Here is a 24,751-nt window from a genome sequence, read left to right as displayed (position 1 = left end):
TCACATTTCAGACCAAAACCCAAGAACCGAAAAAATCAAATTCTCTTATCAATGAAAAAAGTTTTAATTCAAATCAAAATATTTTGTCAAAATTATCAGTGCACACAGTGCAAGCTCACAGTATGCTCTCAGACAAACCTAGCTATGGAAGATGCCTAATACTGACTTTGAAATAAGAGGGAGATCTAATGAAAGTTCAGAGAAAATTGTGATGTGTAGTACAGTTTATATTAGGGTTATTTTATCTATAGGAAACTTCACAGCAATCCTTATACAGTACTATGAAGGTGTGTATTTTGGGTTTTTTCCCACTAGTTTGATCATCAATATTTAAAATTAACTCTCTGGACCAGATGCTGGTTCCTCCCCCATCCATTTGTGCTGTAAAACCCAGTAGGGAGGGTTTCCTGGCAGAGAGTTATCCCCATGGGTGTTTATACACATGCTTCGGGATGCAGGAGGGAAGGGGGTGAAATGAGCTTTAGTTAAAGTACCCCGGCCACCATTTTTCAGCATGGGGACGCTGATACATGTGACACTGGAGTCTACTGGAGTGCGGTAATTACTAGGCCTGTGTGAAGCAGCAAGTATTGCGTTTGGATTCAGATTCGGCCAATTCAGAGGGACAGTGATTTGATTCGGCGATTTGAATCACTGTCCCAATTCGATTCAGCCGAATCAGATCCAAAGATTTGGCTCTAATGTGGAGATTCGGCCATAGACTAAACAGGCAGCAGTCCTCAACCATGCTGGACACAGTTGCCTCCAGCTGGTAATTCTCTTGTGGTGGGTGGAGAAGGGAGGGAAGGGGCATGGGGTGCAGATCAACGCCCCCACAGTGAGGGAGGGATTGGGGCTGGGACAAGCTGCCCAACCAGGGCAGGGGGGTGTGGGACTTGGTGACGGGCATTCCCGCCACTGTGCACTACTGTGCGCCACCGGTTCAGGAGAGCATGGGAGTGGGCGTGTGTCCCTGGATCTGTGTGGGGCGGGCTGGGCCAGGCTGCACTCTGGATGAACAGTGGAAGGCCTGGGAGTGGTGGCACTGCCCTGCTGCTGCTTGTCCAACCAGGGCGGTGGGGTGTAAGATGTGGCCCAAGTAGCACTGGGAGCCCTGCAGCCCCTTGGGCTGGGGCGGGGCGGGGGCGCACGATGCAGGTGCGGCTTGCTCCAGGCAGAAGGTGCTGGGAGGGGGGGCTATGCCTTCCCGCTGCTCACCCAGCTGGGATGGGGAGGTGCAGCACGATGCTGCTATGCTGCCTCAGACAAGTAGCGTGCAGCGATGGAAGCTGCTCTAGCCACCCCATGCCTCCCAGACAAGCCGTGGCTTTTCCCCAGCTGGGCAAGCAGGTGCAGGGCATAGCAGCGGGTGCGTGCACCTGGACTGGGGAGAGGCAGGCAGCATGGGGAATTTTAGGGTGGTTGCAGCCCACTCGTAGCCCCTGCTCCACTGCACTCTATGGGGCAGGCGGAGCCAGGGCTGCACTCTGGGCTGCAGCTGGGGCTAGCCACCCGGAGTGTAGCCCTGGCTCCATCCACACTGCAGAATGCAGCCTGGCACCAGATGGCTGGGGCTAGCCTCCTTGAGCACAGCCCAGCTCAGCCTGCCCCACACAGATCCAGGGGCACATGCCCACTCCCATGCCCTCCTGGACTGGTGGCGCATGATGGCACGCAATGGCTGAAGCCCCTCTCCCCGAGTCCTGTGCCCCACTGCCCTGGCTGAGCAGCTTCTTCCAGCCTCTGCCCCAATCCCTCTATCACTGTGAAGACGTTGATCTGTCCCCACCAAACCCCTTCCCTCCCCACTCCGCCCACCAAAACAGATTTACCAGCTGGAGGCAGATGTGTCCAGTGTCCTCAAGGACTGCTGGCTGTTTAGGTTATGGCCGAATCTTCAAGTTGGCACTGAATCTCTCCAAATTGATTTGGAGGCTTCCGGTTCAATTTGGACCTTTTAATGGGTCTCCCAATTCGATTCAGAGAGTTGGCCGCTGAATCGGGCTGAATCTCCTCCGAACTGAATTGGCTACTGAAACTTCACACAGCCCTAGTATTTACCATGCTCAGTTAATCGAGTCTGCTCTGACACACTGTACTTACAGTGTGTCGGAGCAGCCTCGATACATGTGTATAGGCACCTCAAGGGATCAAAGCAGATATAGCTGGCTGCTGCCTCCTGCAGTAAGTGGCCCATTCTGGAGGTAGGTCAAGGTTGAAGGAGAAGGGCCTTATTATATTCCTGTTTTAACACAAATGTGGTATTATTAAGATAAGGCCAATCTGTAACTAAACCACTAAGCTAAGAGTTTCATCCGTTTCCACTTCACCTCTGCCTGCCTAGCTTATTATGACAATCTCTAAGGAGTGGGCACCATATTCCTTCTATTCTGTTTACGTTCAAAATAAATTAACACATATAAAGAAGAAAAACAAACAAAACCCAACCTCCCTCCCCGCCACCCCAAAGGAAAAAACAAGTGCAGGGATGTCTACCTGTCATCTACTTGTCCTTGTTCTATGAGGCGTTGTCCATCAGCAATGATCGAATGTAAAATCTGCTGGCGACTGAACATCTCTGCCTGGAACAGCTATTTGAAACAGAGAAAAAACAGTAAAAGCAAGATCCTGCATTTCAAGGCCTTTATCTCTACCTACCTACACTGATAACATGAATTTTCAGTTCTCATTTAATCTCCTTACTGTTGAATCCTGCAGCAAACAAATTCAATGAGAGAGTGTTGATATCAACTTCAATGGGAGGAAGAGTAAACGTGCCAATTTTTTTATTGTTCTTGTGACTGTGTGTGTGTAAACAATAAACTCATTTTCGGGATCTATAACTCCACATTTCAGATCAAACCATAAGAACCAAAAGTTTCAGCAGAAACTACATTTAGACTCCTTTGGTATGAGCATGTAATTGACAGCATGTTTTAAACACAAGCTAGATGCAGGTAGTATCTTTATGTTAAATCCATCATGTCACTTACATGACACTAGTTATGATGGATTTATACCAGTTGAGGACTGCAACCGCTGCATGATTACTTAATATACTTTTCGAAAGAACTCAAAGACAAGAGACAAGGGATCACATTTTGAAAGTGCCTAAGTGACGCAGGGAGCTAAATCCTATTTCCAAAAATGAATTAAGTGCTTCTAATTAGGGCTTCTGATGCTAATTCAAAAGTTCTTAAGTCACTTTTTGCCTAGAGAAGAATAATACCACCTGATTTCCTTGGGGTTTCACAAAGTCTATGTAGGTATCTGAGGCAGAGAGGGGTTTCTCACTTAATCATCTGATTAGTGCAAAAACAGCCCTGTAAGCCAGTGAATTTCAGAAAGATCATGAAGAAATTGATGCAAGTACAGAATTCCTACCAGTTCAGTCTTAGCCTAACAGGGTAGGAGTAGAACAGAGTGGCTGGGATGGTCCATGGGAATAGTGGGATTTAAGAGATTATTGTGAATAAATGTTGTGCGACTTACAAATTAAAAAAAAAAATGTTAAAACCAAGAAACAGTCCTGTAAAAGAAAAGTTACTTATCTTCTCAGTAATCACACGACTTTGTGAGGTGCTGTGCCTGTGTGCTTGTGGGTATTCTATCACCCTATGAATTTGAGACTAGAGATTTTGCCAGAACTGTCCATGTGAATTGAACATGTGGCTTAGCTATCCTTGTGCATTAAACAGAGGATATATAGAATGGGGTAATAACAATGATCACTCCATTTCCTCTGCTGCCACAGGTTCCAACATTTTGTAGCAGATGAATTTGAAGCAGAAAGGAAAAGCAGAGGGAAAGTGTTGGAATGATCATAGTGACACAACATTTCAATTACTGAACTGGTAACTAACTTTTCCTTTTCCTCTTTGAACATTTGTACCCATGTGAATTCCACCATGGGAGATTACTAAGCAGTACATGAGTCAGATGGTTAGTGCCTGGAGGCTTACAGAGGAACTGGCGATAGGACTGTCCTACCAAAAGAGGTGTTCGATATAGATGCTTGAATTAATGTATAGCTTCTGGAAAAGAGAATGACTGGAAACCCAGTCACTGCTCTGCACATATTTTTAAGGCAGCTAGGGCTGTAATACAATTACCTATGGTACGAGTCAGATTATAAGAAAGGCCAAGACAAAGTTGGATATAGTTTGAGATCCAGTTTGACAGCATGCATGGGGATTGCATCATCTCCTATTCACTTGGCAGAATAACCTAGGGAACAGCCTGAAGGATTTAATATTGGGTAAATAAAAAGGGTAAAGGCCTTATTAATATCTAAGGAATGGAGAATATATGCAATAGAGCTTTGGGACAAACATCAGTAATGAAATAATATGAAATGTGTTAATGTGTCATTTCGAAACTGCTTTGGTGAAAAATTTTGGGCTCATTGAACTGGGCCTTGTTGTGATGAAAAAGAATATAGAAATGGTCAGATATAAGATAAAACTCCTGACTCCCCTACCATCTTAGCAGACATTAAAGCCCTAAGACAGGTGACTTTCACAGAAAGATGAAGTAGCAAGCATGTTTAACAGGTAAAATGGAGGTTTCATTACAGATGCAAATACTGAACTGAGATCTCAAAATGGAGATTTTAATACTTGGGGGGAAATTCCTTTATAAACCCTCTGAGAAATTCTGAGGCAGCTGGATATGCAAGGATGTGGAGTTGTCAAAGGCATTTGTAGCTGATAACTAAAGAGACTAACAGAACTGAAGGAGTGGTTCTCAGAGTTCAGTGACAAGATGCAGTTATAATATACCCAGTAATGTTGACTGAAGGGGAGAAAAGTGGAATACATTTGGAAATGTATGCATATCTTGTAAACTCCTTTCTGTGGCTGGATAAGAAGAGTAGAAGTAGCAGTGAACAAAATACATTTCCAAATTAGACATCCAAACACCTTATTATGAGAAGGGATGATAAGGCTTCCCTCTATCCCAAGATGGGAGATTTGTCCTGAGAGGATAATGTATGGGAGGGCTGGTGGACACCTGAAAAAGCTTCAAAACAAAACTGCATTCACTGCATAGGAACTGATTATTGTGAGAGTTGTCTGACCCCTTTTCAGAACTCTTGGCATTAATGGTGAGTAAAAAAGCACATTTTCAGCTGATTACACAACAGAATCATAAAGGCATCTCCTAATAAGTCTTGATTTAGATTGGACATGGAACAAAAATCATGATAACATTTCTTGTTAATGCTGGATGCAAACAGCCAATGGAAAAGTGATTCCATTGCTGGAATACCAAATGTACTACTACAGTATGCAGCCCCCATTCCTGACCTCTGCAGCAATGTCAGCATGAGCCTTCTGGACTCCCAGTAAGTACTGCTGGGTGATCCGATGCAGTATATTTCAACTGCAGCAGTTTATCTCCTTGGCATATAACTGGGAGGATCAGGCTTCCTCTTGATTGTTTATTAAATCATAAACAAATTGCACAGATCATACTATAAGATTCAGAACTAGTCCGAGATTAAAAGGAAGGAAATGTTAGAAGTGCTCTGTGTCTGTACCTTAGTAAAGTGGAGTAGCAGCTACCATGGAGTCCAGGTGCCCTGAATTACCTGTGCCACCTATCCAATTAAAGATGAACCTAGTGCTATTATTTTCATTGAGACTAGAATAAAGGAGAGCATTCCAATGCACACTAGCCGTGTTCTTTCACGATTCCTTTAAGGGCTCGTACATCTCTTAAAATAGTCAGCTGGCTTAGACTGTGCTTGCCTGGAATGAAAACCCATTTGAGACATGACTGCAGAAAATGAAAATGAAGCTACTTGTGAGCTCACACCTGTATGCATGATACCATGTGACAGAAAGCAAAAGCAAGATTATACTGGAGATACGAGGACCTGATTTAAATTAAAGATTCTTGTTGAGATGATATTCACTGCTCAAAGAAACTGTCTTTTATGAGAAAGGTATTCAGGTATGGGAAAATTTCAACACTTTAGTATTGCCCATGTGGCAATCCTCCTGCCTGAGAGGTTTCCCAAAACATCCAGGATAGGGGGATCACCCCTGCAACAGTCCACTGGCCCCAGGGGTTTCCCATACTCCTAGGGAGGGGAGGGGGGGGAGGGGTCACCTGTGCAGTGATCCTCTGGCCCTGGAGGTCTCCCCACACCCCTGGGGCAGGGGGACCACCCCTGTGCTTGAACTTCAGTACTTGATCTCCTACTAATAATGGAGATCAAGATGACTTGGGGTTAAAGTCAGTTGGTACCATATATTATGGTGACAAAAAAGAGGAGAGTGAAATAGAAGTTCTCTCTCAGGTTGGTTAAGAAGACAAGGTGCATGAAGATAGGACGTATGAAGGGACTGAATAGGTGCTGCTGATGAAATCCTTTTGCTGCATAGAGTATGTGGGAACCTACAGTGGCATGCACATGGTCAAAAAAGCAACATATGAGATCTGGAAACTTGGAAGTAAAGGTTACACACACACTTGAATAATAGATCTACATGTTTATATACTCTTCCGCTTCGGTTATTAAGATACAATATTTTCAGTGGGGAGGTGCATAGTGGCAGAACAGTTATGATGTCTTCTTATGGCTCCAGAAGTGTTTGTTTGCACCACCCTTTACACACATGCCAAAGACTGGTCCCATTTAACCAGCTGTAAATAACCTGGTCATTCTGACTTGCTTATCAAAAAAGAGAGATATGATGCTAGACATACTCCTTTGCATGCTGTTGGGAAACTGATGGGTCTTACCCATGCTAGCCCATTGGGCTACTAGGCTCAAATGGATTTTTGACCTTTTTGATTTTCAGTAGTTACAGAGATCACCAATTTCAGGATAAAGTAAAATATTGCTCAGCAGAGTCCATTTGTTGTAACTTGCCTCATGTGCCCTCTGCTGCTCCAAAAGACTCTGGTAGTTTCCTGAAATCTCTGCAGCCAGCTTCTGCTCAGTCTGAATCAGGAAATCCATCCAAGTCTCACATTTCTCTAAGAAGGTCTGGTGATGCAGCAAGAAAGACTGTAGCTTACTGAAAAGATGAAAGATTGATTCAGTAAGGTCTCCAGCTCTCACACACCCAAACAAAAAGCTGAAGTGGTTTCTTGAAGAGCTATTTCAACAGATCTAATTAAAACTCATGTGCTGCTTTATCCTTGAAAATTTTTTTTTTTTTTTACCAAAGTGCACACAAAATACATGTGTACATCTGCTTTCCTATCTATTTAATCTACATGTAAAGAAGTAGTGCCAATTTCCCCACTGTAAATGTTATCTTGTATTCAAAAGCACCAACACTTTCCTTTTAGTGCCATTCCCTCTACAAAGCAGCCTCTGTGCTCAATGTAGAGTGACAAGCTCATGGTTTCTTTATAAACAGGGGGTCTTAGTTATCTCAAAGGAAAGTAGCTTTTATTAATGAAATATCTGTAACATAAGTTTCACATGCCATGCATTAAACTACCAATTCCAGCTAAAGATGACTAACCCAGAGTAATAATATATGGCCCTCTAGCTGCTCCCACCTGAATCGCTCTGTGGTTTGTGAGGAGATAACAGACCAGCGCCTGTTCAAATTCTGCATCCTTTTGATTTCTCTATCATTCAGAGGTAGTCTGTAACCCAGCTCATTCAGACGGTCTAAATCTGGTGCCATGCTGCTGAACTTTAACATCTGGCTCTGCAACAAGTGACGAAGAAAGCATTAACTATGAAAAAAAAATCAGTAATAATGATGCTGTAATCTGGAAAATTATGCAATAGCTCCAAGCCAAAAAAATACTGGAACAGCCTGGATTGCCACCTTTTGGTAAATGCTGTGTGTTACCAGGCAGACTAGGTCCTGGTCTCAAAGGCTCCAGTCCAGCAAACCACTTAATCACATGCTTAAATAAGCATGAGGAATTGTTCATGTTTTAAGTTAGTTAAATATTTACTTAAATATTTTGCCAGACTTGGGATTTATACATCTGAGTTGCCAAAGAAGGAGGGCACTTCAAAGGGCATCTCCACATTGAAAAAAAGCATGTTTTTATCTCAGGTTGGTTAACATGAAATGCTGGGTTAGTGAACCCAAATGCAGAGGTCTTTTAAAATTCATTTTTGCAGTTTAACCATGCCCAAAAGTTATGCTCTTATCATGCAAGAGGTATCATTTTATATTGATCAGTGCATCCATGATGGAGAGCAGTTCTGTAAGCTAATTTTGGTGAAAGGAAAATGAAGGGGACAAAGTGAGAAAAAAACAGGTTGTGGTGGTGAGAGACCCTGAGGAAGAAATAAATAATCAAACCATTAAAACTACAATATATTACAGGTTATACTGTATAATTAATAGTATATATGAACAGTCATTTTAATTAAGGTATCTGAAATGAGTATATGATTACGTTAGTAAAATAATACATGGAATGATACAACATATGTTTAAAAAAGTGCAATACTTAATGAGGTAGAACCAGGCCTAAAGTAGGAATCTGAACCCACCAAAAATAACGTGGGGAAGTTTGGATCTACCCCAAAATGTATGCTTCAAGTACATTTTCCATAGGGGTTCTATTACACAGAATCCTAGTATAGTATGTGCATTCAGCATCAATCTTTGAGATCTCAGAATTGGTTTTGGATTAAGATGTGTGATACATCACTGATTTGGGAATCACTAATGTGTTTTATATAACTATTGAAACATTCTCCTCAGGAATTTTAAAATAAAGGATATTAAAAAAAATCCTGGGAGACCAATATTTTCTTGCCATATGGTGCTCATATATGGAAGGCCCTAAAACATATACCACACAATATCCAATACTAGATTAATGGGTTGGGAACTTCAAATGTTTGGTGATTCAGTCTGGGTAATTATCTAAAATTTTGGATACCTGAAGTCAATCTTATCTGAATCTCTTCTTTGAAAAATTTATATGGAAAAAATCATGGGCTGCCCGGTACTTACTGCTTCCAGGCTCCTGTTACTATAAGAGGAAACTAGCAGATTGAGCTAAATCAAGGAGGGCTGGCAGCTAGGAAGCTGGCTAACCACTAATGAGCTGGCTGTCCACAAATAGACTGCTAGTTACACAGAGGTCAATCCCAGGAGGGAAACTCACCCAGGGAGTGGAGACAGGGTAGCAAACTGTGCCAAGGCAGACAGGGAAGCAGCTCAGAAGCAAAGGGCTGCAGACAGCAAAGCTAAGCCCGACCAGGCAGAGTGGACAGGTCATCAGGCACAAGAAGGGGAGCATACCTGTGAGTGCCTGCAGTCACATAACGGGGGATGGGGCAGCACTGAGGAGGCACATAAAGCCAGTGGCTGAGCTCAATCAGGCAGTCTGGCTCAGCAAGATGCAGGGTAAGGAGCTCCTGGTATGGACAGCTACAGGGGAGTACCCAGATGACTCCTGTGCTGCCATGGTGGAGCAAGTAAGGCGCTCAAGGGTTGCCAGGGCAGAGGGAAAACTTGTTATACAGCCCATAGGCTTGCAGTCTTTCAGTTATAGCTGGGATGCTTGTTTTCCATTTCGGATTTTAGACTGGTGGCTTGGTTTAGGACTACTGGGGAGGAGGAGGTGGTAGCAGTGCCTAAGTGGCATGCAATTGCTTTGCTGCCAGGGATTGGGCAAGATGCAGACAGGTAGTAACCAGGAAGAAAGGAGAGAGAGAGAGAGAGAGAAGTCTAGCCTGAGCAGAGACAAGGCCAGGGGCCCAGAGTGCAGAAGGCTTAGGCCACAGTAAGGAGGACACAGACAATCAGGCTTAAGCCAAGAGGGGCTAAAGCCTGGAGAGAGGCTGAAGCCTAGGGCAGACAGAAAGCAGACCAGGGCCAGTGGCCCAGAGAGAAGAAAGCCTTGCTGGGACCAGGGCTCAGCAGCTAAGGTTATTAATTGATTGACAGATAGGGCTATCAGGCCCAGTGGATGATTTATGGTAACATCTGTAAGGCATGGGCATTAGGGCTGTGCGAAGCTTTGGTCCCTGATTCGATTTGGAGGAGATTTAGCCTAATTTGGTGGGCGAATCTCCGAATCAAATCAGGAGACCCTTTAATCTCTCCAAATTGAATTGGAACCTCCGAAGAGAGAGATTTGGTGATTCGGACATAGACACCGCTTTAAATGTTTTTTCTACATACCTCTAGGTAGCAGGGGCTTGTGAATGCTGCGATGGTGGGGTGCATGGAGCGTCCCACAGAAGCATGGGGGCTTCCTAGCGTGCTCAGCAGCAGACCCGGAAGTGGACCAGAAGCACTTCTGGGTCCATCAGGGAGCGTGCTGGCCCCCCTCCCCCCCGTGTCTCTGGCTTGGCGACTGGTGTCTCCTGGGTCTGAAGGGGCACCTGGGATCCCCTTGTGGCCAGTCACTGAGCTGGGGGGGTGCAGGGGACCCCCAGCATGCTCCCTGGCAGGCCCAGAAGTGGATCAGAAGTCCACTGCAGCCTTCTAGGCCAGGAGCTTCAAGGTTCACCACCAAGCACATGGAGGGCCCCCCTCGCACTCCTATGGGATGCTCCATCCACCCCACCATCACAGTGGTCACAAGCCATGGTGGTACCTCAAGATATGTAGAAAAAACTTTTAAAGCTGTATCTATGGCCGAATCGCTGATTCTCCAAATCAGCATCAAATCTTCAGATTTGGATACGGCCAAATCGAATCAGGGACAGTGATCTGAATCAACAATTCAGGCCAAATCCGAATACTAATCGAATAGGGCCTGCTACACACGCACCTAATGGGCATAGTTACAGGGGAAGTCGGAAAACACAAAATTAGCCCTTAAAGCAATTACCTTGCTACAGCATAGCTTGTTGGTGTAGAAGGGCTTGCTTGGGGATCTCTGGGCAGCCTCCCTTTTCCAAGTTAAATATTTACAGCAAGGTGTGGTAGGCGGGAAGAAGGGGTTGGGACCCAGAAAGTCAGGGTGAAGCAGGAGCGGCATGACCAGCAGGTGGTGTCATGGCCACCCCTGGGGCCAGGCACCTGTTACACCTGGTATTTCAGCTTTTGTGTTTCTTGTGCTGGGTTCCAACCAATTGCATAGGTGTAGTAAAATGTAGAGAACAAAGCAAGTAAAGAAAATCGCTGAACTTTTCTAAACTGTTTGGCTCAAATACTATTTTAGTACAGTTTTATTCCAGCCAGTTTACCTATCCATATCATCTTCGCATAGAGGTACAATGAAGAAATTTAAGGCTGGATCGTCAGAATTAATTTTAGTTTTTCTGTCTTGTGCATATTAGCTATTCACATGTTTAATGTTAAGCGAACACACATTTGCATCTTATGCATATATCATATTGACTTGAATCCAAGATGAGTTTTTCCTCCCATTCAACATGGGGGGGAAAACTTGCCCTTGGATTCAAGTACAAGGTGAAGAGGAGGGGGTCAGGTGGCTGCTGTGGTTCCAACTCTGGCCCTGAGCCCAAGTTGGGGCCAAAGTCAGAGCTGCAGCAATCGCCTGCCCCTCTCCCCTGACAGCCTGCTTCTCTGCTGCTTAAGGTCAGGCATAGCTCCAACTCTGGCTCCATTCTCTCCAAACCATGGAGCGCATGCAAGCTCCAGCCCCTGCCTGGCTACACAGCAGCAGCAGCAGGAGGCAGGGGCCAGAGCTTGCATGTGCTCTGGGCCTGGGAGGGAATGGAACCAGAGTGTGCCTGACAGTAAGTAGCATGGGGAGGGGGGGGGAAGGGAGAGGGCTGGAGGGGACAGAGGCTGCTGCAGGGGGCAGGTAGGGAGCAGAGGCTGTGAAAAGCAGGCAGGGGGCAAAGGCTGCAGAGTGGATAGGGGCAGAGGCTGGGGAAGCAGGCAGGAGCAGAGGCTACAGAAAGGAGCAGAGACTGCAGGGGGCAGGGGACAGGCAACAGGAGCACTACCAGGGGGCAGCAGGGGCACAGGCTGCAGGGAGTACAAATGGTGGGGTCGGCCTGCTACCCTGCACCTGCTTTCCCCACTGTGGTGCTGGGGAGGATGAATTTAAGATGACCCTCCAATACTTAGATTCCATACATGAAAAATTATTACAAATTAAAAAATGTTCCCTATATAAAATCTAATTTTGGGGAAGTTGTTTTAAATTCAAAGTCATCTTGGATTTGGTTAAATACAACTATATGATGTTATAAATTAATCAACCTAGCACGATAATGTAATGCAATGCTGTCAATATTAGTCACTCACTTTGAGATCGTCCATCCTGTTCTGAATTGTGGAGAGGTCTGATGAATGAGTAGGGTCCTGTCCTTTCAACACTTCTTCAGCTTCTGTTATCCAGGCCTCCAGAGCTTCCAGACTCTTGGCAAATGTCTCGTAGTCCAGAATGCCAGTCTTCAGTACAAAAGAACCCAGTGTTTAAAAGCCTACATCTGATTGTATAACTATCATGTAGCTAGTCATCACTCAGTCACTAATTCCCATTCTGATGTTCACAAACTCCTGCAATAGCGCTTCTCATTGGTAGCAACATGACAGTTGTTTGTTTTTGTTTTGTTCTTTTACAGTGGAGCTAGTATTTGGTGATGCTAATGGTAGTGCTGGTGCTTTCATGGTAAAGTCTGAATTATTTCTGAAAGTCCAGTTTAAATTTTTTTTTTGCTACATAGGAAAAAAACTGGCCATGGGAAACAATTATACCATTTGCTCTTAAAGTACTCATTCAAAAAAGCACCCAGGCACATGCTTAAGTACTTTGATGAAAATGGTCAAAGGTATATATTTAATTCTCAGGGATTTTATAAGTCAGTCAGCTGAATTAGAAGTTCAAGAAAGTTACAAATAGTTATTAAAAAAATAGGGGTGGTTTCCAGGGTTTTCAAGAGCCTCTGGATTATAAATAGCATTGTTTAATATTTTAAACCTCATGCAACGGTTGATTTTAATAAAATCACATGCATAGGCTCATTTAAAAAGAACGGAATATATTACTAATAATTTACTGGTGTAAGGACCAAATAAGAGAGCTGTAATTAAAATTATTTCAAGACATCAGTGACACTGAATATTCTGCTTAAGATGTGCTTGTAACAAAAATAAATATTGGTTGCAGTTACATTTCATATGGTTACAAAATCTTCTATGATTTTAGTTTTTATTTTTGCTTGATCTTTAAAAAAAAATATGAGCGCCTTCTAGGCGTGTTCAATTCCTTCGGTTATGCCACTAAGTCATCTGAACAGATGACTGCTTTAGGTTTTCTGTGTTATGGCTATGAACCCTTGCTTTTAGTCAACAGTGGCCCTGGATATTCTCCATGTCATTGAAAACTGAGTGATGAACACAGACTCTTTATCGATTCCTTTACAGATTTGAAAAGTGGGATTGCAGCCTAACTCTTTTTTTTTTCCAAAGCAATGATAAAAGCTCTTATGGACTTAAATGTGAGGAGTTGTTAATAACTGGGAGGAAGGATCATTTTTGGATGTTTTCTTGGTACCTAATAGCTACAATTACTATGGATCTTCTAGATTCCCATGGCAACATTCAGCACTTTTCACGGCTGTCTTTTCCTTTTCCATTACCTGATTACCTCCCCAGTTTCCTTCAAGGAGTTTGAGCACATTTACTTCTCACTTCTTTGACTGCATACTACACATAGTACATTACTGCCTACAAATTGCTCTTGTGTATACAGCACAGATTTCTTTTGGCGCACTTTGTGCATGTTTGCCTAGTGCACATTTTTGCAGATAGAATGGGACTGTCAGAACTAAGGAATATGAACAAATTATTTGTACCTGAAGTATAGCCTGTTGCTTGCCAAGAGCCTGTTCTAAGGCTGACAAGTTTTGACTCAGAGAAAGGTGATCAGACTGGATGGCTGCTGCTGCAGAAGTCTCCACTTGTTTTTTAAGCTGGTCTCCCAAGTCATGGAGAACTGAGAGAGAATCTTGTGCTGTCCTCAGGCCTTTGAGCAGGTCCTACAGTAAGACATAAGCAAACACAAACTTGAAAATCACTTAAAAAAGTTAACAGCTGACGCTGAGAAGAAAGGGGGCCTAAACACTTGACATGGAATTCACGGGAATAAAAAGAATGATTACACTTAAACATAGTTAGTACTATACTCCACTGCAGAAACCTTTTGCAACTCTTACCTGGCTTAAATTAGTGTGGAAAATAATTTAAAGGAAAGAATGTGATGAAATGCATATGTTCAAAAGCCTGGGAATGAGCTGACAGATGATTAGTTATCTTTGAGCAAGTTTTGAGAACTGAAGATAAGTTGATGTAGCATCTTTTCTAGCAGTAGAGATGTTTATTAATCTGTTCAAATCTGAGCGAATCCCCCATTCTTGCTGAACCAATCCATTAGTAAAATATACCAAAGAGATTTTACTCCCTTATTTTTCATGAAAAAATTCTACAAGGCAAAAGGATTTAATATCAGTGCAGGAAAAGAGAATGCTGCTTCTCTGGTTGGAAGTTTCTTATGGCAGCAAATGACTGTGACGCTCATGAGTGCAATTTTTGTTTCCTGTAAATTGTTCATTAATATTGAACTGACTGAAAAAAGAAAGAGCTTACTTATGAACAGTCATACAATGGACTAAGAGAACTAAACATGGAAAAAAAAGTTTAAGTTGAGGAGAAAATGTAAGGCTTAGCCTTGACATGTGAATAATTTGGTGAAGGGGCAGAATCTTAAGGCTGCAACAAAATATATGGTTCCCTTTCACGTGGAGGAAAAGGTTGGATGGAGCAGAGACTTTGGACTCATCTCTTCTTTTCTGCCTGAAAAAAACCTGACAGCTTTGAGTAGATGGGCAAGCTCAAAGCCTGGTCCTATGATACTCATGTGATGATGCCCATAGAAGTCTATGGGACTACTTGTATGAGTAAGGGTCATGTGGATAAGCAGAGACTGCATGATTGGACCTAAAGATAATTCATCTGTTTTCACTGTGGTGTTAAGCCACAAATAGAAAAAAAATAATAAAGAGAAGGATGAGGAACAAAGTGAGAGGATGCATGTAAAAATCTAAGGAGCTCAATACGACTGACTCAGTACCCTGGGATCAGGAAGGGCAGAACAGATCATTTTGGCATGGTGTCTCATAGTGCTTTGGTTAGCAGATCTAAGGCCCACACTTGGATACCTGAGGGATTCTTCAGTGAACAAAAAATACTATACTTACATACAAGTGCTGAAAACAAATATTGAAGAAGCCTGAGTAGATTGGTCAATATCAGAAACTAAAGCAATTTTAGACCACAGAATAATGAGAAAATACTGATCTGCTCAACATACATTGCAATCCTGAATCCAAACAGTGACTTCATCATCAGCTATATCCTTGTTAGTGGCTTTCTTCAGCAGGTCATTGGTCTGGTTCTCATACTGATGGACTTTTGAAGAGCACTCGCTGTAATGGTCTTTGTATTTCTGCCAAAGTTGAAGCATAGCCTTACTGGAGTGCAGTTGCTCTGCAATTTCTTCCAGAAGGTTGTTCCACCTGGTTGAAAAATCAAATGGATAGTCAAATCATGCGAGTTAACAACTACAGGGGAGTAACCATTGCATGCTCTTTGCAGGCTTATGAGAGGAATAAGACCAGTCTATTACTTTGATAAATAATGGTGTGCAAGAGGTCACTAACTTAAATCAAGTTATACAAACTGATATGGTTTTAAACGGTCATCATCATCTTCGGTTTTTTTTAAAGTAAAGGGTGGCACAACTTTCCTGAAACAACTGAAACAAAAGACAAAACCTGAGGAATGTATATTCCAGGCCTGTTCAAATTTCCATTTTGCTTCAGAAGGCTAGTTCATCTTGTCCAAAAAGTGGCCAATGTGAGATACAACAGAAGAAGAATCAAGAAATCCAACAGTAGGCAGGTGTGGGATGATTTAACTCTCAGGAGAGTCTCCTCCTAATGACTAACAGTACACAGTAAAGTGCTGAAGCACCCAAGTACAGTATTTATGTCCCCTATTTAATCCCCCTTTTAAGACTGGATAGCCAGAGATGTACTATGATTATCTATATAAAAAAAAAGGTTCAGAAAGGGACTGGATATGTTAAAGTCCTAGAAGCAGTGAGTTATACAGTCTAAATCTCACAGACTGGAAAAAAAAACATTTCTTAGCTTCTTTTTCAACTCTGCCTTCTTTCAACTCACTGTGCACATCTATACAAGATGCTAACAGCGCAGTAGCCTAATAATACTGCATAGTAGCACATCACAGCACAAACAGTACTAATACGCTAATGCACAGTAGTGTCACTTAAAAGGTGTTAGCTGGAGCTACTGTGAAGTAATTCCACTTACTGCACATTTATTTAATACTTCATTATATAAGTACTAAATTAAATGTGCAGTAACCATTAATGAATGTGTAGATGCCCCCACCATCATCTTATTGTGGTACTAAGGCAATAAAAACAGAAATTCCCTGCCCTATGACTTTCATTACTGTTTCAAATCCCTGTTCTAAGGAAGACAATTTTCATTACATTTTTTATCACTCCTGTTTGGAACCTAGAAATTTTTCAGTACTCTCTTTGAGACAGGATAATCCATACCACCCACAATATTCTAGATATATTCAAGAATGAAGCGCTGATCTATACAGGGGCGTAGGTTGTAGCCATGTTGGTCTAAGGACATAGGCAGACAAGGTTCTTTGGGTAAATCTGGTATCTTTTATTAGACCAACTTAAAGAGTTGGAAAACTATTATTAAGCAAGCTTTCGGGTTCAAAAACCCTTTGTCAGGCTAAGGTGATATCTTTTATTAGACCAACTTAAATAGTTGGAAAACTATAATTAAGCAAGCTTTCGGGTTCAAAAACCCTTTGTCAGGCTAAGGTGATATCTTTTATTAGACCAACTTAAATAGTTGGAAAACAATTATTAAACAAGTTTTCGGATTCAAAAACTGTTCGTCACAAAGGGTTTTTGAACCCAAAAGCTTGCTTAATAATTGTTTTCCAATTATTTAAGTTGGTCTAATAAAAGATATCAGATTCACCCAAAGAACCTTGTCTGCACTGATCTATACAAGTTTATTTGAAGCAATGCCCAAGTGCCTTTCCTAGGGAATGAATTAATGTCAATTTTTTGTGTGTTCATGAGCTCAGTTTTTAGTACCCCCCTGTGGGGCATAATTTATGTTACTGAGCAACACAATAGCAAATTAAATACAAAATAATGTAGGCCTTTATGAATTCCATAAAGTCTGATCTAGACTTTAGCAATCAAAATGTTTTTAATGTATTTAAAAATAAATTAGAAGCACATTTAAAGATTTTATTTTAAATAAATAAAGAAGTGTAAGATGAGCCAAAACCTATTTAAAATTATGTTTGGTGCACCACTAGCTTTTAACTTAGAATTTTAGGGCCCTGTAGATATGAAGCAAGGTTGCTCTGAGGTGCTGTAAATGCAGTGCATCAGAGCAGACTTAATTAACTGGAAATTACTGCACTCCAGCAGCCTCCACTGTCATGTGTACCAGTGTCCCCGTGCTGAAAATTGGTGGCAAGGCGCTTTACACTACAAGTTGTTTGATGACTTAAGCGCTTCACTGCTATTTTTGAGCGTGGGGACAGTGATATACATGACGTTTGGGCGCTTTTAATTAGTGTGGCTCGCTACTTAAATTTTCTCTCCCCCACCCGCCTCCTAAAGCATCCTTACTTTTCAACCCAGAAGCAGTTTTCATACCTCATGTTGACATCTTTCAGAGTATCAGTAAGTACTTCTGTTACTGGTGGATGACATTCTTTTAATAACTGGTTGGTCACTGAGCCAAATTTCTGTAAGCTGTTCTCTTGCTTTTCCAACTCATCCTGCAAGCTCTGTATAAAAAAAAAACAAGCAAAAGAAAATGAAAGCACTGTAATCTACACTGTAAGAACTTTGCATTAGAAAATGTTTTAAACAAGAAGACATTCTTGAGTAGCATCGTCAATCAAAAGATTGCAGTACATGCTAGCATACCAGAAAGAGAAAGCTGACTGAAGGCCAAGTACTGGACTAATAAAACTTTCTACAGTTAAAGTGAAAGAAAGAAGGTGGTGTGTGGGGGGAAGTGAGAGAGAGAGAGAGAGAGAAGGAAGAATAATCTATGGAACCTAACAGCATGAGCAGTACAAAACAAAGTAGAATTTTTTTTAGCAACACAAGAAAATGCATGCCTGTTAAAACAGTTACCCTTTAGGCATTCTTTACTATTTTATTTAGACTGACCAGATGTGTAAGCTGCTCAGAGGATCTCAAACTTTTTAACAGTGGAGTTAACATCTTAACAAAGGCAAAGCATACCCGACAGCATCCCTGCTTACCCTTGGATATACACAGCTATGGTAATTGCTTACTTAAGGCTGGATTATAAGCAAGGGGCACTACACCCTGGGAAGGAAACTGGGAGATTTCACATAATCTCCCTCCTGCTCTATGGAGGGAGTAAACTATATTCTCTACAATTTGTCGGGGAGGAAAGGAGGCTAGGCCCTGGCACTGCACAGTCATTCCACATTTATAGATTCATTTTTTCTAGTAGTAATATACTTCTAGAAATTAGAACTGCTTTAAAATTTAAGAGAAGAATATTTTGATTAAAAATATTTCACTCAAATGCTGCTAGTTTTTTTGTATCTAGGACCAACTGTATTAGAAACTTATACAAAGTTGTTTGTTAAGATCATAAGGTTTTAACTTAGCAGCATATATGAGTCTCCATATTTTAAGGGTCAATACTGGTAGTCAGCTACATTGACAAGTCAGCACAGAGGACAGAATTTATCTCCAAATATTTCCTTAAGCATAGCAAGAGGCTTCATTTTCACCTGAAGGTTGTCAACCTGGACTTTCACTGCTTCCATAGAACCTGTGAGGAGATGAAAGCGGGACAAAGAGTATCTGGCTTCCATCAGGTAGCTATTCAGTTCTTCATAGGCCACTTTGTATATGATCCACTGATCAAGAACAGACTGCAACAATATCTTCAGTTGGCTAACCTGGTGGCAGGGGGGAAAAAAAAACCAAATGGTAAACATGAAATGTGTGAGAGCTATTTACTATTTGTTTAAATTATTTCTTTTATTTGCTTGTGAATTAAAAAAAAGGTAAACATACTCCAGCTTTGGTGCTTTTTGTTCTTTGGTCAAACAAATTTCATGTGGAGCCTTTCCACATAGCAGTTTCAGCCAAGATTTTCAGGTGTGATTAATATTTTGTGTGTCTCAGTTTTGGTTGCAGAACTTGGCATATCTTATGGAGCCTGATTTTCAGATAGTGGATGTTTGGCATTTAGGGCTCAGTTCACAAAGGTATTGGGGTCTGTTGAACATAATGGGGCCCTTAGTCTGTAAACCACATGGGGTTGTCCCTATTAATGATGCACACATGGAATGCAATCTATAAATAAACTAGAAAAATATTTTTTTCACAAGATAAAGCTGATTTAGGATTGAGCCAGTATACAGCACAGTGGGGAACCTGAACTGGAATTTTTTCTGAAGTTTTTGCTTTGTTCTCTAGAAGCTTGGCTTTTATGCTTTTAATTAATTTTAGTTTTTATGACTGAGGAGTAAATGTCATAACTGTGAACAGAGTGTTACCTGTGTAGAGGCAGCTGAGTGAATCTGTAGAGAGCTTGGAACATCTGAGAGGTGTGAATTGCCCCATTAATCTTAGTGAGGTATTAACTCAGATGCCTACTATTTTATTCCTCATAGAATCAGAGAAGAAGGGATTTTCGGAAGGTATCTTATCCAGCCACTTTCTCAAAATGAGATCATCAAAAAATTGTCTAACCTGCACTTAAAAACTTCCAGTGACAGATTGTGCAACCTCTACCATTTGTTTCTGTGTTTAACTACTCACAAAATTCAAAAATTCTTCCTAATATGCATTCTATATCACCATTGTTGCAATTTAAGGCCATTACTTGCTGTCTTGTCCCTACTGGGCATAGAGAATTAAGAGGATGTTGATCAATATAAAACATACTTTTATTGTTTGATGACTATTAACAAGTCCCCCTTAAGTGTTTTCTTCTCAAAACTAATTATTCCTGCTTCTACCAATCTACCCTCACAGGTCATGTTTTTTAGATCTCTAATCTTTTTTCTCTCTTGTGTACTCTTTTCAATTTGTGCTTGCCTTCCTTGAAGTACAGTGCCTAAAACTGGACAAACTACTCCAAGCTGAGGCCTTACTAGTGCTAATTAGAGTGTAATAATTCTCCCTGTATGTTGCATACAGCATTCCTGTTCATGTATTCCAGTATGTTCTTAGGGGTTTTTTTTGCAATAATATTACATTGGTAACTTGTATTCAGTTTATAGTCCACCACAAACCCCAGATCCTTTTCTGCAATACATACACAATATATATGCATAGTGCCAATATGTTCCCCATCACAAAGTAGCCAAGGCCAAAGAGCAGAACCAATGGCCCATGCTCCATATACAGGGATTGAAGCTAAGAGTGGAGATCAGAGAGCAGCATAGTTTTTACTTTGAACATCTGCACAATCCACCTAAAGTGGTGCCTCATTTTGGCAGGCCACATGGATCAGGATTGCTTTGTGAGGCGAGCATATAAAAGCACCAATGTCAGGGGCTCAAGGCTAATTCCCAGCTAGGGTCTAGCACTAGCTTCAATTAAATAGTGTACCGCTTGGTGTGCTAGCCTTTGTAGTTGTGTGTGGAGGAGCTCTGAGACTGATTCTTGGGAATGGCTCCCAAGTCATTCATTATCAGCAATCCCTTGATCCAAGGATGATGGGTCTTGAGATGACTTAAGAGTCCAATCCTTGAGTGTCAGATCCGTCCACAGAAGTTGCAGGTATTTCTGCAAGGAGAGTAGGCCTTAGGCTTAGATTTCTCTCCTTTTCCTTTCTCTGCTTGCTCTTCTTCAAGGGCAAGGGATCTTACCTTGAAGTGGGCTGCCATTTGCTTGAGGTGCAGTGCCACTGAAATCAGGTGAGCCCTTCCACTTCCTGATGTTGGCATCTCCTTTCTTAAGGTATGTCTTCAAAGTATCCTTGTAGTACTGAAACAAAATCCTGAAGGAGGTGCTAGTTCACTGGATCCTGTGCTGGATCTCCTCAATGTTCACTTTCAAAGAGAGGTGGTTACTGAGGTAAAGGAAGTCCTCAGCCACCTCTGTGGTCTTTCCCTTGGTGGTAATTTGAGGACCAGGGTCTGGGAGTCACATTCATGGCCTAGATTAGGTTGAAAGAGAACTTTAGCTTAGTCATTGCTGAGAGAGAGGCCAAAGTTCAGTAAGCTTCTTTGAAGAGGTGCAGCCCAGTTTGGAGGTTTTCCTTAGAGTGTACAAGGCTGGTACAGTCCTCAACGACGTATTGAAGGTCAGGGAGGATTGTTTTAAATACTTCAGTCTCTAAGCAAAAACATCCCAAGTTGAACAGCCCTCAGTACATTTGGTATTCAATGTTGACTCCAAAAGGGAGGCGGTCCTTAATGAAAACTAAGGATGATGGTCAAAAAACTAGAGAACAGATTTGGGCTGGTGATCTATCCTTGCCTCACACCAGTTCAGATGACAAATGAATCTATCTATGATACACTACAAAGAACAATGACAGTCATCTGGTCATGGAGAAGCCTGAGGACCTTTTAGGGCATCCAAATCAGGCCACTACTTTCCACATGGCTTTGCAATTGGTGGAGTCAAAGGCCTCAGTGAGGTCAATAAAGGCCAAATACAGGTCCTGATGTTGTTCCTAACACTTGGACCCAGTAGGCAACAAAGATCATGTCAACTGCCTTGTGGGATAGTCTGAAACCACACTGAGATTCCAGCAGGACTTCCCCAGCAAGAGACAGAAGATATTCATAGGAGGATGTGGGCAAGGATTTTCCCTGCCATGGACAGAAGGGCAATAACTTGATAGTTCTGACACACAGACTCATCTCCTTTCTTGAAGATAGTCACAGTGTTGGTATTGCTCAGGGCCCCAAGGATCTCCTTGTTGTTCTAAATTCAAAGAATAAATTCATGGTGTCTTAATACCAGTTCCTTGCTGCCAGCCTTGAAAATTTCACCTGGTCCACTAGCCTTGCTGTTCTTGGTTTTCTCGATGGCATGCCAGAGTTCTTTTACTGTAGGAGAGTTGGCAAGGGATTTCCTTTCAGGGTGTTGAGGGACAGCCTCAGTGGTGGTATCCATCACCATCAACTCATGGTTGAGGTGTGCCTCAGAGTGCTATTTCCATTTAGCTTGGATAGATTCATTGTCTTTGAGGAGCACTGAACCATCATGTGATTGCACAAAAGTAAGACCATGGGACCATAGATGGTTTTCATTGCCTGGAAGAAACTTCTCTTCTTGGGTATTTAAGAAACTTCTACCCAGCCAAATGTATGTTGGCTGAAGGACTAAGGATAGGGAATATGCACGGTTCCTTTGATCCTGATGATTAGAAGTCTCCTGACCCTTGCTTTTGGTCCTGGCCTCCAGACAACCTGTGCCCCAGGCTGCATATAAGACTTGTCTAGTTCCAGCCTTAACAATCCCTGTCCAGGAACGGGGCCCTAGTCAGAAAGGCAGGCTGCTTACGCCCCAGTCTCCTGATGGCCATCCCTGCTTCCCATTCTCCCTCACTGTTCATATACTGGCTGTAGCTCTATTTATAGGCTTGGTGGCCGTATTATACATATTAACTTTATAAATAGGGAATTGTAAATGGCAGTATGCTGAAACTTATCCTTTGAGAACCAAGAAGTGCTTTGAAGATAACAACACAAAAAGAACTTAATACCTCTGTGAAATAAGAAATATTACATTTATTTTACATAGATGTAATCCCATGAAAGATGGGACTGATACTGATCAGGCTTCTCATATGTTTATTCCCACAAAGAAGATATTTCCTTGCATTGTGGCAAGTGGATTGTGCATGAAAAGAGTTAGAAAGCATATATTACTCCTCAGTGAGCTAAACCACACTCTCTTACCATATGATCCAAATTGGCCCAGGAATGGTTAAGTTCTTGCAAGGTACTCATGACAGTAGCACAGACTTCTTCTTTCTTCTTCTGGATTAAGGCCAGCCCACTCTGTTCAACTTTTTCTACCTCTTTTTCCTTTCCTTTAATCAACTCTTCTAACTCCTGAAAGAAAAGTATATTTTAATTTTGTAAAGATGGATAATACTCCCAGATCAGATGAAGTTCCATAACTCCCACAGCTTCTACAACATTAAGAATGGGAAGAGGACATTTGAATGTTTGTGATTCCCTTAAGTAAAGTATAATCAGCAATTTTTATTGAATATTTTCTGTGTACTTGAAAAAAAACCCCTGAATTTTAAACAGAGTCCATGCTCCTATTAATATTACTATTTGTTTTCACAGAAGTGCCCCAAATTATTTAAAGCTAAACGTTAAATATAAAACTCCTGTTTCCCAAAAATCAGTGTTTCCTTGTTTTTACTGTATTTTAAAGACATTTAATGTATTTTTCAATTAGTCACTGGGAACACTAAGTTATTATTAAAAAGGGATTGTAGAGGCTCTACTGCATAATCTTCTCTGGTTGTAGAAAGCCTAGAGCACTTCAGTTTCTAACTGTGATAAACTGGAGGATCAAATGTACAAGGACCAAGGCGGCAACAGCTCTCTCTACATGCCCCTGAGCATTTCTGAGAAGCAAGGCCTAACAGAATGATGGAGCAATAGTAACCCCTTCACACCTACCATGTTTGGAAGCAGTGCCCTGAGGAAGTCACTGGGGAAGGCCTGGAATTTTGTCCTCTGTATTCCTTAATGAATCTTAGGTTCTAAGGCTGTACTCCCTACTCCTTCTATAGTGCCCAAGCCAGAGACTAATCAGGCAGAAACTGTACAAGCTTAAACCTTGCACCTTCTGTTCCTTTATTTCCCCAAGTAGATTTTTCCTTTAGGGGGATGTCCAAAGCTTTAAAAAATGTGACATTGTTGTAAATTTTCATCAGACAAAACAATATTCTTTATTTATTAGATGGTAAAGTGAATATTCAGGACCAAAGTCTGCCCTCTCTTGATAACAACAGGGTTTCCTGATCAGAATTTAATCCTCAATTGGCTTGCCTATAACATAAGCAAGCAAAAGCACATTCTAAGTTTTGAGTGAGAAGACGTTCAGTCCATTGTTTATTTTGAATCATTTTACATATGTTGCTCTGTTTCTTTTGCTTTTAACTTGTGTAATCCTTTCCATTTCTCCTGTATCTTTTTTTTTTTAATTTTACACTATCTGTTTTAGCAATTAAAGGTACAAAGCAGTTTGGTCATGGCCATCAATGCATTTGACATGTTTTTTATTTATTAAATTCAGCAGGCCTACGTATTAACCCCGAAATTTCAGTCAATATTATGTGAACAGGGAGATACAAAACACAAAAGAAGCATCTTAGTCTTCCACCCATACTCCTGAGAGTAACTTTCATGATTTCCATCAAAGGGAATTTAAGGCCAACTCAAATTTGTGGTTTAGTATCAAGGGGGCTGTAAGTCATTCAAATCTGGAAATATGAAGTCCATTTCTAGATCATAAACCTGAAATAAAACTTGCATCATTTAACATCTTTGATGTAAAAGCAATTTACTGTCAACTTTTTTAGCAATGCAAATTAAACTTTTTTTTAACCAACTGATTTTAATATTACAAAATATGAGCCAGTCCACATGTGGCTGTTCCAAAAAGAAGGACTGCTTATAATTACAACTGGCAAAGCATCAGCACCAGGAATTCACAGGGAGCCAGAAATATTTGCTAAGAACACAGAGCTGTTTATTCT

The 24,751-nt window shown here is 41.6% G+C and overlaps 1 protein-coding gene across 1 annotated transcript in view; it reads right to left on the bottom strand.

Annotated features, from left to right (window-relative positions):
* SYNE1 (spectrin repeat containing nuclear envelope protein 1) overlaps positions 1 to 24,751 on the bottom strand; it is a 522,133-nt gene that overhangs the window by 61,979 nt on the left and 435,403 nt on the right. The window contains 9 exon segments of the mRNA XM_025205597.1: positions 2,497 to 2,591; positions 6,884 to 7,031; positions 7,525 to 7,679; positions 12,177 to 12,323; positions 13,730 to 13,912; positions 15,244 to 15,448; positions 17,665 to 17,798; positions 18,789 to 18,959; positions 22,929 to 23,084. Coding sequence (XP_025061382.1) covers positions 2,497 to 2,591; positions 6,884 to 7,031; positions 7,525 to 7,679; positions 12,177 to 12,323; positions 13,730 to 13,912; positions 15,244 to 15,448; positions 17,665 to 17,798; positions 18,789 to 18,959; positions 22,929 to 23,084 — 1,394 coding nt within the window.

The sequence above is a fragment of the Alligator sinensis genome, unplaced genomic scaffold, assembly GCF_000455745.1.
Source record: "Alligator sinensis unplaced genomic scaffold, ASM45574v1 scaffold1177_1, whole genome shotgun sequence".
In the NCBI taxonomy this organism is placed as follows: domain Eukaryota; kingdom Metazoa; phylum Chordata; order Crocodylia; family Alligatoridae; genus Alligator; species Alligator sinensis.
The sequence above is the reverse complement of the archived record's forward strand: the minus strand, read 5'-3'. Positions and strand labels throughout refer to the sequence as shown.